General features: G+C 36.4%; 2 protein-coding genes across 5 annotated transcripts; one reads left to right on the top strand and one right to left on the bottom strand.

The window, feature by feature from the left end:
- Positions 1-4,742: 4,742 nt before the first annotated feature.
- On the bottom strand, positions 4,743-8,153 carry LOC132696425 (uncharacterized). Its single transcript, XM_060661238.1, has 4 exons — positions 7,862-8,153; positions 7,581-7,774; positions 7,417-7,494; positions 4,743-5,746 (listed from the first exon to the last, which is right to left on the bottom strand). Exons 2-4 carry the CDS (start codon positions 7,593-7,595, stop codon positions 4,832-4,834), a joined length of 1,008 nt encoding a protein of 335 aa, XP_060517221.1. The 5' UTR covers positions 7,596-7,774; positions 7,862-8,153; the 3' UTR covers positions 4,743-4,831.
- A 6,229-nt stretch (positions 8,154-14,382) lies between these two features.
- Positions 14,383-16,849, top strand: LOC132696483 (rho-associated protein kinase 2-like). 4 transcript variants are annotated; one of them, XR_009618038.1, is made up of 7 exons: positions 14,383-14,712; positions 14,761-14,939; positions 15,073-15,342; positions 15,398-15,692; positions 15,749-15,931; positions 16,389-16,527; positions 16,586-16,849. XR_009618038.1 is itself a non-coding variant. In XM_060661323.1 (7 exons), the coding sequence occupies exons 1-6, from the start codon at positions 14,532-14,534 to the stop codon at positions 16,480-16,482; spliced, it is 1,170 nt and encodes a 389-aa protein (XP_060517306.1). In that variant the 5' UTR covers positions 14,384-14,531; the 3' UTR covers positions 16,483-16,527; positions 16,586-16,849. The 4 variants fall into 4 exon arrangements, 3 of the variants coding, with proteins under 3 accessions (XP_060517307.1, XP_060517306.1, XP_060517305.1); XM_060661323.1 differs by having other exon boundaries at positions 14,384-14,712; positions 16,421-16,527; XM_060661324.1 differs by having other exon boundaries at positions 16,389-16,849.
- The last annotated feature ends 485 nt before the right edge of the window (positions 16,850-17,334 follow it).

Here is a 17,334-nt window from a genome sequence, read left to right as displayed (position 1 = left end):
CCCTGTACACGTCCTTGCTTGAAACGCGTGGTCGCTGAGCCGCAACTAAGTCAGTTTCAAGGTCGTTTAAATTTACGGGGAGAAATCTGTGGTTGGCCATCGAACCTTGAAACCGCCAGTATTTGCTTATATTCAGTGATAATAACTTCCTTCCAAATTCCCTATTCACTTCCTTATTACATTTGTTTTACAATTGTTATTATTATCATTTATTAACCAAAAAGCAAAATAATCTACAACATAATGATATGTATATTTTTAAATAGGCTCCTAAACCATGGGATAGCCTGGTTACGATGACCAATCCACCATAGAGATATGGAGGGTTTACGTACCTAGCAATTTTATACAATAATGTAGACAGATGTACCAAATACCTTTCAAACAGATTTAACCACTGTATATCCTTGAGTGCCAGCATTTAATGATCAAATTTACGCAAATCATAGTTGTATCTCAGTAAGGCATTTCGTAATTTTTCTAAGCTGTATTGGACTTGAAGTATGCAACGTCTGCATCACACAATTTGAGTCAAATCTCAGTAGATAAATAATCTTTACTTTCAGGAGTCCTGTAGTTAGAATCAAAAAGCAAAAAGGACTGCTAAGTTTTATTTATTATCAAAAAGAACAACCTCCTTCTTGGACTCATTTAATATCGGACCACGGACTTTGGACATTCTAGAATAAAGGTACTAAAATACTGCCCTGAAGCAATCCCCTTAAAATTGTACTGAACTGAAGTACTTTAACTTTGAATTCAGAAGATTGTGATTTAAGGTATCAAAGATCTATAATCCAACAAAATCAAACAAGTATTTCTTGCGAAAATGTCATGAGTGACATACATTTTTCATCGTTTCAAAAACAACCATGGCACAACTGAAAGCTTATCACACCTTCTAAAGGCGCCTTAATACCTTGGTTAGTTTCATCGAAATGAAACACTACTATTTCGGAATATCTAACCCTAACACGTTTGTTTGTCGGACCATTTGGGTGAGTCTGTAATTCTTCGCAGTGAGGCTGGTAGAGCTGGCCAGCGTTAGGGTGGAAAAACGCTTTAAACGTTATAAATCTCTGCGTCCAAAAGTACGTGGACTCGGGTGTGGCCGTTATACAATTCAGACACGCATCCGCTTGACTTTCGCCGCCGCGGCTCGTTTATTATATCTGCGCAATCGCGCTTTGCCGGCCTAATTGTTTTCAAATGTTGTAACCCCAATACACCTTGACGTACGCCTAATGCGTAATGATCACGTTACGAATGGCCCGTTCAGGCGTAACGGCCGTTATTTTTATCGTTTTTCTGTTTAACCCCGCTTGGGGTCACACGGCAAACCATGTTTGAGGATCGGTCATAAAGTAGCGAGCATTTATAGATGGGTTTATAAGAAACCTTGCGTTTTATAACAGTTTTTATGATTTTCAGTTGTTGTAAGGTCTTGAAACGCTTCAAGAGCTGGTAAGGCACGTAAGACTATGCCAGTAAAATTATTTTTCTACTCCCGTCTGTAAAATACCTAGTTACGCATCGATTTAGCGTGCGGGAAGCGTCGCTTTACCACGTCAGTTTCGTTTCCCACGAATCCGAGCCACCGAGTTGGGAGCGATCGGATGTTTTCGGATATTTTAGCTCACGGCTTGAATTTTGACGTTTGTCAGTCATGTCAGTGAATGTATTCGTGTTGTTTTGCAAAAATGAACCCAACAATTAATATGCAGGAAAATGTTATAGTCGGTGAGTGACATTTATAATTTTCCCAGAGAAATTTTACATACCCCTGAGCTTTAGTGGTTTTTACAGTTTTTATATTAATGTCTTGCCAAGATCAATTGTGCGATTTTCAAATATCCATGTCTCACCAGTACAAACAAAATAAAATTGAAGGTTAGAACCTGTTTTTTCTTGCTTAAACGACCTTAAAAATTTAATCCTGTTAAAAGCTCTATCCTTGGATAATTTTTTTTTAAATAAACTACTTAATGACCAATTGCAAAATTTAAATTAAATTATAACTTTTTAAAATTGTGTTTATTCCTTTGTTTATGTGGCATATCCGATAATACGTCTTTCTCTGTCTAACGTACACAGTTAAAAAGAGACAACAATAGCGGGACAGATCGGAAAGATAAACTTAATGGCAACTAGTAGAGTCATGTGGGGCAAGAGTGCGCGTTCTTTTTTTCTATGGTCATAAAATTGTAATAATTGTACAAAATAAATTGAAATAGAAGTATTTATTTAAAGGATTTATTGATTTAACAATTACGTAACATGAAATTCAATTTACTTAATTGTAATTAAAGAAATAAAATAAAATAAATATTAGTCAGAATGCGCAGACTTACCCCAATATTGGGGTAAACGTGCGCAGCACTGCGGGTAAGTGTGCGCATTTGTAATAATTTAAACCATAACTTGTTACATATAGTTACACCATATTTAATGTTATAAATATTATTTTTTATGAATACTTATCATTTTTTACTTCATTTTTTATATTTATATATTAAATATATAATTTTTGACAAATACTGTTTAACTTGATTTTTATCGAGAATAAGGCTTAGAGTAGTTAACAGTTTTGAATAGAGATAAATTCAAATGAGATCGTTTTTAACGAATATGATAAAATCTTAATTATTAGAACATATATCACATATGAAAGCACCAGTTTCATAATGAGTGCACTGTTCATGCCACCAGCTATGACATAAGCTACATTTAATCCAATCCTCTGTAGGTGGATCAACGTATTTTTCACCACACAATGCACAGTAATCATCATTTTCCTTAAAATCATTAATATTTTCTTGACTAGCCTTAACTTTAACAGCCTTATCTTTGGTAGTAGTATTCTTCTTTGTTTTTTTTTTTTTAGAATTTTCAGTTTTATTTGCTTTAGCTATGCTAGTTGACGTGGGTTGTCGTAAATTCAAGTCAGGGTGCTTTTTTAAAAATCCATACACCCAATCACGTCCAGCCATTTTCGACTTTTGATTAAACCGATGAGGAATATGATTTATTTCAGCATACTCGTAGATCAATGTTCTTAGAGTTGTCATATTAAGACCATAATAGAGATCATCACATCTTTTTAAATAATTATATATTTCATTTTCTTGCTCACTCGTGAAAGTTGAAGTAAATCTTCCTAATTTTAGAGCAGTTGAATCAGATTTTAATCGCTTCCTGAGAGTACTCTCTTTCATTCCAACCTGTTCAGCTGCTTTTCTTTTACTTAAACCTTCGGCAATCAATCGCTTAGCAGCATCAAATTGATCACGGGTAACAACGGACCTGTGTGGAGCCTTCCGCTTGTAATTTCGAGGCATTGTAGTTTTTTTTTAAGAAATATATAAGTATAACCTGAAACAAATAACAACGAGTGTCAATACACAAAGAACTCACTATCGGGGTAAAAGTACGCATTAAAATATGCGTACTCTTACCCCACAACCGTATGCGTACACTTAACCCTAATCGCCTTTACAGATTTAGTTTAAAATTACACATTCTTGCGTCACTCTACCAAGTTTTGATGTATAGCTGATAAAATTAGATATATAAACGAGCATAATTGGACATAATTAATACTAATTACCGCTACATAAATATAAAAGTATTTGAATTCTAAATTGGAAAAAATCGTAAGAATAATAACCAAAATTTTTACTTACCAATATTACTAAAACTACGTAACTTTGCCAGACAAGACTCTAGTCTTTTGTCCAACGTCGTAGTGACTACTGAAGGCAGTTGATTCCCCTACTCTACTGTCAACGGTTTTATAAATAATAAGCCTGCGCACACTTGCCCCACATGACTCTAAATATTTTGTTTGAATAGTACGAAATTTAGCATTCCGATAATCTGTTATTATTTTTATTTTATTAAATTGCAATTTTTTCGCGACGGTCGTAGATAAAGTATAGTATGCAACACGTTTGGTAAACTCTTTATCTCACTCGTTTATTAGTACTCGCTAAACTCGCGAGTCAAATGCCGTTTACCGCACTTGTTCCATAATATACTATTGACATTTTCTAGTTTTCGCAGCAGCACGTAATTAATCTTCAAGTTTTGCAACACCTAGGCGGGAAAGATATTCTTTGCTTCATGTCCATGGACGTTGTAAACTCCTGATATATCACGTTAAGAACTTCTGATATGTGGTCAGTGATGTTTTGAATGTAAGAAAGGACAACAGTGGCAAGTGCAGGCTTTCTTTCGGAGTCATTTACAAGGTTGTGGTGTGAAGACTATTTTGTTATGGAAAGGTTAATAGCTCTAATGTCGTAAGAAGGCAACAAGAACGCAACCTTAAATCTGCTTCATCTCTATCAGAAACAGTGAAAAAGTTACCTTTCATGACTAAAGTTCCATTTCTGAAACCGTCGACATTATTTCAAGTATATTCAAATCTGAGAATCTTAAATCATGAGTCCTCAGCTTAACTGCAAGGCAATGCAATTGTAAAAGCAAATAAAAGTGATATGTGTCTATTTACATCACGCCACAAGCCAGTTTTGACTCACATTCCATTTTGTCAAATGATAACTTTGTGTTTTCAAATCTTAAATAATATCCAACGAGGTAAATGAGAGATTAGATAAATGGCAGTCGAATAAATCTGTCGCACTACCCAAAATCACTTGTATTTTTTGTTTTTTTAAATTTCGACCCTGAGCTTTGGGAGGTTGCACAACGCACGCGAGTGAAAGAACGAAGTCGCAATAACAACAAATCGACATTTATTTACACTAAAACACTCTTAAATAATTAAATTAGGGTGAGTAAAACTAACGTCTGATTTTCACGTGGTTCTTCACCCAAACTTGTACTGTTTGGCGTAAGTGTAGCTGTCGTTGTTTCTGCCGTGGTACACCTTCAGGTTCCTGCCCATCAGCCTGCGATTCTGGTGCTTACTTGGACGCCCGTAGCTGTTGGGTGATTTCCTCAGGCTCGAGTACTGCCCAAGCCCTGGTGTCGTGTTCGGCTTCTTATTCGACACGTACGTCTGAGGGATCACCCTCTCCCCTCCACCCTCAGCCTTCAAAGGCTTGAAACCTTTCTCCATTATCGGCTTTGTCAGCAACCCGTCAGCTCCTCCATCGGCATAGTAATTGGACAGGTATTTCCTGAGCTCAGCTTCTGACAATTCGTCGTAGGGTTTGTGGACGTCTCTCGACTCTCCTCTATTGAGGTTTATCTCGATAGGCTTCACTAGGCTCACATCCACGGGCACGATTTCCTTCTTGAGGAACGTGAGATCCACCGGAAGCTGCTGATGGGCGCTCTCGTAGCTTCCTTTGGTCCACGCGTTCGGAGACTTGACCGTCGACCTCTGAGACTCCTGAGCGACCTCCTCCTGAGCTATAAACTCAGTAGCGTGGTTCTTCAACACTTCGGGGTCTTGCAGTTGGTACTCTTGGTGTTCTCCGAGATACTTGTACTCGATATCAGGCTCTTCTCGTTGAGCTTCTTTGACGAGGTGGCTGTGGCTCGAAGCAGATTTACCAGAGTAGGGTGTAGGGTGTCGGAAATGACCCGAGTGTTTCACTATGGCGTTGAAGCCGCTTTTGGAGTCGGCCGTATAGTCTACCGTCCTGACGGAACCGTCAGCCTCCAGCAGGGAGTACTGGCCTTTGACGTGTCCGTTTTCGCTCTTCTCCCATTGGTGCTTGACGTCACCGGTGGTCGGGTCTTTTACGCCGTAGCTGAAGCTGTAATCTGACGGTCTCTACGGAAGCATTTTTGTTTATTACATTTTTGAGTAAAAACGCATTTTTGGTTTTGGTTAGTTGAGAAATTCGAAAGCCGGTTGCTGTTGAACAAGTAAAAGAAGAAGTGTAATTGATAATTTTTTGTTTTTCTTTTAATTTTTGAATGAAAACGCGTTTTTTATAGGTTATGTCACCTTAGGTTGGTTAATTTAGAAATTCAAATGCATGTTGAAAGGGTAAAAGAAGAAAAGACAAAACATATTACGATTGGCAGTAGGAAACAGATAGAAGTATAATTGATAATTCCTTGTGTTTATTTTATTTTTTACATGAAAACCCGTTTTGTATAGGTTATGTCACCTTAGATTGATGTAAGATATTAGTATATATATTATATTTTTGTATGTAATAAGTGTTGCTATTCTACGGTCTTAATGCCGGACTCGCGGGCTTATGTATAAAGCTCATAAAGCTGTTTAAATAAAGGTCATGAAATGTAGTTCTCTTTTATTCTAAAAATCATCCAATACGAGTGCAATGAGTGCTTCGCAAAAGTATATGAAGAAAGAATGAGAAACAATGATATAGCCTATAAATATTTTTTTCTTGAATTTTGCAAAAATTGTAAAAAATAATACAGTTACAATTAGGAAAACTTATAATCTATATTTCGTCGAGAAATAAATTTCATTACCTCATTGGTTTGTAAACTTATGAATTTGAATTCGCTTTGAAATTCTTCAACTTTCAACAATTAATATACCCATATACATACATACATACCTAAATCTAAAACGATTTTCATATATGCTGTCACCTTAGGCAAGTATAGATAGAAATGGAAGGATATAAAAGTAGTTCAAAATATTATATGAAGAAAGAATGGTAAAAAATAGCCTATGTGAACTAAAAAGATTATGTCGCTCCTAGGATAGTTAGTTTTGCTCAGTTTGGCAATTCAAGAGGATATTGTTATTATAAAAATAAAGAAAAAGAATAATGCAAATAGTAGAAAATTCAGAAATACAAATGATAAATTTTTGATTTGTTTTTTTTTAAATTTTGACGCACTGAGAAATGAATTTCGTATGTGTGTCATTTTTTTTACTGAAATAGAAAATTAAAAACAATTTGAAAACACATTGCTCGGGAACAGATGAAAAATAAAGCTTAATGCAATTTTAAGTGAGAAAAACATTGAAATACAATTATTTTTCAAGAAATAAACAACAAACACAAATAAATCAATTAACAAAGTATTCCTATTTTGTGTAACCAAGGTTTCGTTTAAATGGGTAATATATTGTTATTTTTGACAGCATATAAGTTTTTTTTAAGAACATATATCAAATTAGCACTTAATTTTGACAAAAGTCAAAATGAAATTTTTGTCTTTTTATTATCTACAGAACGCGTTATTTGCAAACATTTAATTAAAAGTAATTAATGGTAATTATTTTTTAAACAATTATTTCGAAGACGCCAGTAGGTAGAGACCAAGAAAGCATCGATAAAAAACAAAAAATAATACATAAAAGAATTCTTGCCTGGTAAGTGCGCCCTTAAAATCTTTGGACGGAATTGCGAAGCACCCGGTATAATTCCGGCAGCGTAAAAAAAGAATGCTAGAAGTTAACCTTACTTTTTCGCTATACTTTTTTCAGTTTTCGCAAATTTTCACACTCACGTCATATCCAGGGGCGTAGCCGTGCAGATCGGGCTGATAAGGAGTAGCTGATACCATTGCGAACCATCCGAACAAAAACTGAAAATGAAACCCAAAAAGCGACTTCAGAAAATGGCCGTTTCATCGCGAGAAAAAGATGCGGAAGCCGTCACGCCTTGACCCACCTGGTACGAACGCATCGTGTCACAAAACACTTTCCTTGAACTACGAAAAGCGGATCCCCGTACTTGGCTTTATAACATCAGGGCAAGTTCGGCCCCTACCTCAAGGTTAAGATCATCCGGTCGTTCGAAATCGGAGGAATATTCAATCGAACGAGGGGTCAGATGACTTTCACTATATCGCTTCATTTCTTCTCCTTCCAGCGGGTAAAGTCAACAATTAAAACCATTTAATAATAATAATAATAAAAGTTAATAATAATGATGAAATTAATAATAATTACATAAATAAATACATGGGGTGACAACATTCGACGTATTCCGATTCCTAATCTCCATTCCAATCTATCCCTCTCTCCAGCTCTTGCGTGGGCAGCCTCGTTTCCTTCTTCCTTGAGGGTTCCAATCTAATTTTTTTTTGGGATTCGATGTTGTGGCATTCTCTGTACGTGTCGATACCATATCAGCTGCCGAGTTCTAATTTCATCGATAATATCGTGTTTTATTTCCATGCTGCGTCTTATCGTATCGTTTGGTATTCTGTGGACTAATGTTTTCTTTCAGAGGGCATACTTCAAAGCTATATGCTATGATGTTTTTAACGATTGCATTGTGAAATTGGGAAAATCAATTTCTTAATTCAACACATACTGCAAAAGAATTGAAAAGTAATAATGCTTTGCCAACACGAATGTACCCAAACTGCACAAACCCAACATCCCATTAAGACCTAGCGTATCCTGTATACAATCACTAACAGAAAAATTGTCTAAATATTTAAAAAATATTTTAAAAAACATAGGAAATCAAAATAAATTTGACATCAAAGTCTCGATAGACTTTAAATAAAAAATTAAAAATTTGAAAATACCAGATGACTATGTTCCAGTTTCGATTGATGTGTGCCATAGTATACCAACATACCCTTCGAACTTATCACACAAGTTATTAAAACAAAATGGGATAAAATTAAACTACACACAGATATTCCTATAGATGAATTTTTACTCTCAAATCCACATTTTTTCAATACAAAAATATGTTCTATACACAAGTCGAAGGTTGTTCAATGGGTATGTCAATTTTAAGCATAGTAGCACAACTTGTTAGGGAGTATCTAGAAGAAAATATTCTTAAAAATATTGAATTCAATTTACCTTTTTTTTTATCGATATGACTACGACATCATAACTGCAGTTCCAAAAAGAAAAACAGATTTTTACTAAAAATACTATAAATTTTTTGAATTTATCCCTACATCACATACAAAATGAAATAAGAACAACTTTGTATACTAAGCAAACAAAATCATTACTTATCTAAATTTTAAATCTAATCATCCCCTAGCTCAAAAAAATGAGTCATAATAGGTCTCGCAGGCAGAGTAATAATATTATCCGATCCAGAATATAGACCAGACGGAATTGAAAAAGCAAAACGCGCACTTCTAGAAATTAATTATCCCAAAAACTTAATAATATATTTAGTAAACGTACCAACAAATTTTATAATAACCTAAAGAAAAACCAACATCAAAATCCTCAAAGCAAAAATTTCAGTTGAGAAAAGAAGTAATATAGTATATGGAATCTCTCATTGCGACAGTGTATATCAACTGACATAAGTATGACAAAAAGAAATAAAACAGCTCTTCATACCCATTGTGACAACACCAAACACACATTTAATTTTCAAAAAGAAGAGAACTCAACACCAAAAAAAGATAACTTTACGAAAGTTAAGTAATCAATTAATTACAAAACCGATTCTAGAGGCCTCATATCATTCAATTTTAAACTAACAAAATTAAATTATCCAATATATTTGCTAATAAAAAACATCCGTATCCGCTTTGCATGCCATTCCAATCCGCAGAAAATATTTGCTGACAAATTATGTTTATTTTAAATACGTAATATATTAACGCAATGTCAAATGTCATTAATTGTTATATATGTCACTTATTCAAAATAAGAATATTTTAAAAAGATCGAAATTTTTTTTGAGAGACCGAATACCCAAGAGAATTTGGAGAATATATATATATATATATATATATATATATATATATATATATATATATATATATATATATATATATATATATATATATATATATATATATATATATATATATATATATATATATATATATATATATATATTGTATTGTACTATTGTTCTTAGACGTGCTGTAAACATACACTATGAATTGTATTTCAGTCAAATAAAACTATCTATCTCTGGGCCAATAATCAATTACACAGGAAATGTACACAATTATTATCATTATTTCTTACTTGAGTAATTGTCTATCTGTTTTGCTAAAACACTTCAAAAAATAGAAGTACGTAAACTCTGAGGTGTATTTTTGAAATCTTTATAATTGTTTCTTATTGTAGCAGGCCGTGTCTATTAAGAATTAATAATTCTGTTGTCAAGGTGGTTGGACATCAGCAAATTGGCGGATATGCATTTCAAGTCTGATTTATCGCACCCCTTTCATACAACCAGTTTAATAAAATCCAAGTCATAGAGTTTTTTTTTATTCGCAGACTCCTTTGTTTCTATACATCCATTACAAATTCGGTATTCCCTGCATAAACATTTTTGCATGTTTATGCAATAAGCTGATACAAAATATTTTACTTTTTCGCCACTAGCAAACTAATTGGGTTTGAAGTTGACCTCTAGGGTAGTTTCGACACTCGAACGCAGATAAATCTAAGGCTCCGATTAAAATAAAAGAAAGCGACATGGCGGCGATCGGACGCCATCAGGCGACCGAGCGTGAAAGTGCGATTGTTATACAACAATCATGGCGGTTAGTCGTAGCAGATGGCACCTGACGCGCGTGTCTAAGTTTTCACCTTCGTCGAGAGTACTTTTGCAAAGCGAAGATGCACCTCTTGAAATCTCAAGGTAGAGGAGGTTAATATACGCGGTGTCGCTGCGAAAAATTGTAGGGGACGGTGATATTTTTAGGTTATGTTTCGTTATACTACGTTATACAAAACAATGTTTTTCAATTGAATAAATAATTTTATTCTCAAATCCTGCAATGGATGTTTCGTCAGGAGAAAAAGTACATTTTAAAATATTATAAAGATACACAAAATTATGTGTATAAACAATACAATAGACTCAAATTTTTCCCATACCTTCCTAGCAACAGTACAAACATATTGATGAAATCTTTAAAATACTAGACAATCTTCCTTGGAGGTATAGTCTGTCTCAATCTTTATCGTGCTGGCATTTACAAGCAATTATGCAAGTTACCTGCCGGGCCCGGTAGGTATTAAAGGACAGAACATTAGGGACGGTCTCTCAACGATTTTGGTAATAATATAATTTTTTTGTTTATTTAGGTGAGTATAATCTTATTAAATTACACCAAGAAAAAACATTACATTACATTTTTATTCAAAATGTCTAAATCTAGTGCTGTATCGAACCATGCTTCATCAAAGTTAATTATGGATCTATTATCTATTATTATGAAGGTAATTAAATCTCCAAGTGCGTAATATGTGTGATTCCATTACTGCTTGCCTTTTTTTCTATTTTTCGGTACTTAAATCCCATGTTACAAACAACTCTATAAAGTGTGGCACGGTTTATATTTATGTTGGTTTCATCTTCTTCCAGCTTCATTTTCAGTTCATCCAAGATAGGAACAACTTTGCTGTGATAAAGGCAATATCCTGATCACTATCGTCTATACGGTGTGTTTTTTATAGGAGTCTTTATTACAAGGCACTGTTAATATTTTATACTTTACAAAAGTATCTTGACAGGGCAGCCTGGGGGGTTGTTTAAAGATTAATCATTTTTTCTGTGAATTTAATCAAGACGGTATCTTCAAATTTATCATCAAAGGGAGAACCTATGCGTACAAAAAAAAAACTTTCAAAAGGTTAAAAACTTTGCCCTACGTTAGATAGAATTCCTTTCCCAAAAAGTAACGATGTAATCGTCTCCTCTCTTTTTTTTTAAACTCGCTCATAAATAATTTCACCTGTTTACTCTCGGCTTAGTTTACGCTTTTCCCGTATAAGAATGCCGCGTTTGAACAAGGCAAGAGTAGCTAACAATCGAACTATATATGGGTATGTAGGCTGAAGCTAAACGACAGGTAAAAACGCTACAAATACCGCCATTTTCACTTGCATGATCTCAAAAACCTCGGATATACAGGGCGGCTCACAAATTTTTCGTTTGAAAAATGCGCTGCCCGAGAGGAAAATGGTTTCTGTCACAAATTTCTGACAAAATTTCATGGTAGGATCCTGCAACTTACCATTTTCAATTCGTGGTCCTTTATTTTTCATATTTTCTTCGGTCAAAATCAAGTTATTGATTTCGACAAAGTTTGATGGAACCGACAGCCTGGATCTGAGGTATTTTCTAATGACATGACATGACATGACATACTTGGATTCCTTTTTTTAAATAAAACGCAATGTGCAACCAAGTAGATCGAAATTCTAAAAGCAGATAAATTAAAACTGATAATAACGCAGTTTTAATGTTCTACCCGAACCCATGATTAGATGTCCCGCTGTGGCGACAATAAATAAAAAACCGAAGAATTAGTTCCATGGCAGAGATTATAAATAAATGTTCCGTGGAATGTTATAAAAATATAAGTTAAGCTCATAAATTCCTACATTATTAAGAGTTAGTTGCCTCATTATTTTGAACTTTCGCGATCGATGCTATAATAAGTAACGCGAACAACCGTCGAAAGGACTACGATCGCAACGGAATTCAACTCTGGCTTATCAATCAGCGTCTATGGAGGGCCTTAAAATCCGGACTGCGATGCATCAAAAGTGACCTAATTGGCTGGCTGTCACAGTATGCCCGACTATCGCCGGCGTAGGACTAATTTAATAAATGATCTGCGAACGGAATGATGAATGATACCGTGGGCGCTACTTCCCGTCCCGAAAGCTCAAGTAACAACTCGATAATTAAAAATGTCCGTTTCTCTCTGTTCCGCCGGATGACAGATTCGTCTTTTCCCGAAGGTTCGCGCCTTCGAATTCCCTGCACCGCCATACGGCGATTTATACATTTTACAGAGCGCAACGCTCATTATTTGGAAGCGAACAAAGAGTATAACTAATTTGTAAATACAACCGATAAATGCAAAGTTCAAAAAGGTACGTGCTGGTTGCCACATCTGGTGAGCGGCGGCGAGACCACGAACAACATAGCTCTATATTTACATTTCTGCGATGTGTTATGTCAGCTGTCGCCCGAGAGATGACGCTCAAAACGATGCTTACTGACAACTGAGCCATTGGCACGACGGTAGTTCGCCTGATCAATGGACTAACAAAGAAAGTAAACTGGTATTTGAAAAAAAAGAAAAATTTCACAAATCTATTTGGAATGCTTGTTATTTTAATGAATATAAGATACCAATTCTTTTATAATGTTGCCTTCGTCAACCCAGTACTACCTATCGTTGCTCATATCCAAAAAAGAAGAGACATTCCGAGATCTTAACCTGATTCTGTGGTGGGATTCTGTGGTGGAGCATTGCACGCGGCGGTTTAACCTCCGTTCGCTCCCGACAGAATCCCTTGTATTCGTCCTCAAAAGTTTGATATCGGTTACCACTGTCTGGACTGTTTTTCCCTGTTCACGCCGGTATGGAGGCCGGATGGGCCCGGAGGGTGGAAGCGGGGGGAAGCCGCTTTTTTTTGGTATCGGTCAGAATCGTTTTTTGCTAGCTGAGCAAATTATTGGTTATTTTTCTTCTTTGTACGTGGTGGTCATTGACCAGAAGCGAAAATCCTCGACGGAAGTCGGCAATGGGCGAATGATCCTAGCATTCGAGCCCAACATTTTTTTGTGAAACGCAATTGAATTGAATTGATTCTGTGGTGGAGCAATGCACGCCGCGGTTTAACCTCTGTTCTCTCCTAGCAGAATCCGTTGTATACGTCTGTTTCGGCAGTGTTTGGTGTTCGTTTTTAAGTGTTTAAGTTCGGCCGGCCCCGCTGTTATAACCGTTCGCGGCAGTATGAAGGCCGGATGGTCCTCGGTAGAAGCGGGGGGCTGCCGGTTTTTTTAGTATCTGTCAAAATTGTTTTTTGCTAGCTTAGCAAATATTGGTTATACTTCTTATTTGTACGTGTTGGTCTATGACCAAAAGTGAAAATCCTTGACGGAAGTCGGCAAAGGGCAAATGATCCTAGCAGTTGTGCCCAATAGCAATTGTGAAACGTATCATTGTGCTTGTAGATCTTAACCTTTCAAACTGAGACTTTGGATGGAACCATTGCACATGGCGGACATTACTCCTGTCCGGTTCCAAAACTCTGTAGAAATCGGTTGAAATTAATGTCGTTTAAAGAAAATTTTGTTGTGTATATTTGTTATCTGAAGTGATAAAGGCGCAGTGCCTATAAGTCTGGGAAATAGTGTTCGTCTCACGCGGATGTACACGGATTTGTGATGTTATTCCATGATGTGTATGTTAACACGGTTTCCGGAATATCTTATATTCACGCTGGTAACCAGGTCGGATGGGATCGGATATCCCGAATAAGATAATTGCGGGAGACGTTTGAAGAATAGGTCGTCATTTTGTGACAATTTATTTAGAAATTCTTTCAGTTTTTGTATATGTTATTCAACCTGGAGGATGATGGATTGGTCCAGACCCTTCTTTTAGGAAGGCATTCTTCAGTTTTGTATTATGTTTCACTTGTCGTAAGCTGGCCGAATGACCTATTGTAGACATGGCCATAGAAGTAAACCAATCCATTCCAACCTTTCAAACTAACCAATTCGTATGCATCGCAAAATGTCAACAAATTAACGTCGAAGTGAAAGGTAGTGGATATAAAAAATATGACCGCATGATTAGCGTAGACGAAAAGAAAAAGAATTTGCGGGCTTTCTCTGCCCGAAGACATCTCGGTATCTAACAGAATGTCCTCCTCGCGGGTCATTCGAGGAACAAAGGCGAAAATCTTCTTGTATGTGTGCGGTATACTAATTATAACCGGCCTGATAGCGTGTTACAACAACACCCTCTCTCAGTTGGACGAGATTAAAAAATCCAACGAAATATGCCACCAGCAGCAGGAGAATTTGTCGACGCAACTGCAAGGTCGGTTAGGTGGATTCGAAGCGCGAGAGATTTTATAATTTTTTTCAGTCATATCCGACTACAAACAGAAACTGGAGAAGAGCTTGAAGAACGAAAAGGCGGAACATCAGTACAGCAAGAAAAACCTCGAGGACGTGATAAACGAGGAGAAATCGAAAAGCGAGAAGGTCTCCAATGACGCATTGCTGAAGTACAATTCGCTGCAACAACATTACAATTTACTCAAGGTATGGCCAACTAAGTGATGATTTCGTTTTTGTCAAATTCTGCCATTAGTGTAAAAATAACTAACGAGTTGTATATTTTTGAAATAATCGGAAATGGACCTTTCTTTTTATTGAATAATAATATGTAACTTAGACTGAGCACGAGGACTTTAAAGAGGCGAGCGGCAAAATTCAACAGAAGCAGCTGGACGAAATAAACAGCCTGCAGTCGAAGCTGAAAGAGCTCAAGGAGGAGCTCCGGAAGGTGGAAGGGGCAAAAGAGGCGCTCAAGACGCAATATGTGGAGTTGGAGCTGGAAGTGCAAAAATTGAAGCTTGAAGAACCAGGCAACGAGCAACAAAAAGTGCTCAACGAGCTGATGAGCAAGAACCACGACCTCCAAGACCGATTTGACGACTTGCAGGTGAGCGGCACAATCGTCGGTGTCCGATAGGCGTGTACCTAAATTTTTTTAAAAGAAAAAATGCGGTTCCCCTGACACTTTGCCCGAACCTCAAATGGAACCCCACAAAGTGTTGGAAAATGGCAAAAGCAAGTTGGGCGCTCCGAGCAGTTCGACGAAAGCGAGCGCGAAATCGTCGGTCAGCATGAGCGGGGCGAAGCCCCTAATGTTGCCCGGGGTCACTCCGGAAACAGTGCAAAAAGCTCAGCTCAAATTTCCCCTGGGGGTGCCGATGGTACCGGAAAATAGGGAAAACCAAAATGAGCAGCCGGAACTGTCGAAAGAGAGGAAAAAGAATGGCGCGGACAAAGGTAGTCGCATTTTAACTTGGGTCAAGGTCGAATGAAGGTCAACGTAGGTTTTGCAGAGGACGGCGAAAAGGACAATGGCGCTCACGAGGTGTACGACGCGCCCGCTCAAGGGCCAGACGACAAACACCCGAAGGACGGCGTCGAAGGGCCAGGGAACACGTTCGGCAAGCAATCCGACGGGAAGATTGGGAAGCAGGACCAGGAGTACAAGGACCTGCAGCGCGAGGAAGAAGTCGATGGTGAGTTACACATTTTAACTACCAATATAACGCTTTTAGTTTTTTTTATTTATTGGTCCGACTTTCAACTAGTTGCTATTAACTTAAAACTAATCAACTACTAATACTTATAATATGCCTAAAAAGTGACTCCAATTTAATTAATTTATTTCTTTTTATTGATTAGAACAACAACAAATAACAATTAGTTAGCAATGGTTACTAATAAAAACTTCTTTTAAAAAGAACTAATAATTTTAACGCCTTATTACATATAAAATAATTATGAAAGTTTAATCTTTACATACTTAGCTATTCTTTAGTTTTAAGCCAAGTATTAGCTAGGGAATTTGTTTCAATTTAACTTATAAAAGCTAAAAAGACTATTGAAATTGAAACGTCCACCTTTAAGATTTGGGATTTTTTTTTTTTAATGGAGTAAATCTACTTTACGAGTTTAAAAACCTTTATTTCAAAGCAATGAAGCAAACTGTCGGTTTTTTACCGCAGACGATCCTGACGAGTATATAGATAACCACGCCAGGCAGCAGGATCCGGCTGTTAGAGATTAGTTTTCTACAGGCTTGAGCGGTTCGAAGCAATCTCATGTAAAAAGTGTAAGTAGTATTACCCGCAAGTGCGGTAGGTGGTTAGAATTGAACGATAAATTTCTAGTGGTTCTTAGATTTTGCATTTAAAACGCCATACCCAATGCCAATACCTTAAGTTTTTTTATATTAATTGTGGAAAGGAACATTGTTTGAAATATATAAATTACGTATAATATAAGGTGTAAATAAAGTAGGTTTAGTTTTATAAATCGTAAAGGTTTAAACGCAACCTTTTAGTGCAAGTTTTGTAAATATTTACATATGTATATGTATCTCCTGTGACTATAAAATAAAGCAAAAGGTACACTTTGCACTATGTTTTTTTTTCGCCGCGTAAACCACTTTTGCACGTCATTGCGTCTGTGCCTACTTATCCGAAACTATTTTGCACGCCACTGGTGTGTATGTGGGGGTCATACGGATATAGTAAAATTATCAAACATATCATCATTTACAAATCTAGTTTTAAAAAAGTCGCCCCACATTACTGCATTCTAATAAACGTGCTAAAATTCCTTTAAAATGATACTTAACTTTACGCTACTTGTAAACAAATTTCAACGACATTACCATAGAACACTTCTTATTTGCTATTCACAAACGCTTAGGCAAAGCTATTATGGCCATTCGTCCGTTACCGTCGCAAATAGAAGAATTTTCCTTTGCTCATAGACCAAAATGTAAAACAAGCTATTACCAACAATTATTCTCAGCTTGCCAAAAAGGTCTTTGACCTTGACCTTCAACCAGCGTGCAAGACAAAAACAGCAAGGCCGACAATGGTTGCACACTTTAAAACATTTACTAGATACT

Source organism: Cylas formicarius, unplaced genomic scaffold, assembly GCF_029955315.1.
Source record: "Cylas formicarius isolate icCylForm1 unplaced genomic scaffold, icCylForm1.1 PGA_scaffold_1__22_contigs__length_36826433, whole genome shotgun sequence".
Classification (NCBI taxonomy): domain Eukaryota; kingdom Metazoa; phylum Arthropoda; class Insecta; order Coleoptera; family Brentidae; genus Cylas; species Cylas formicarius.
Note: the sequence above shows the minus strand (reverse complement) of the source record. Positions and strands in the feature narration are given on the sequence as shown.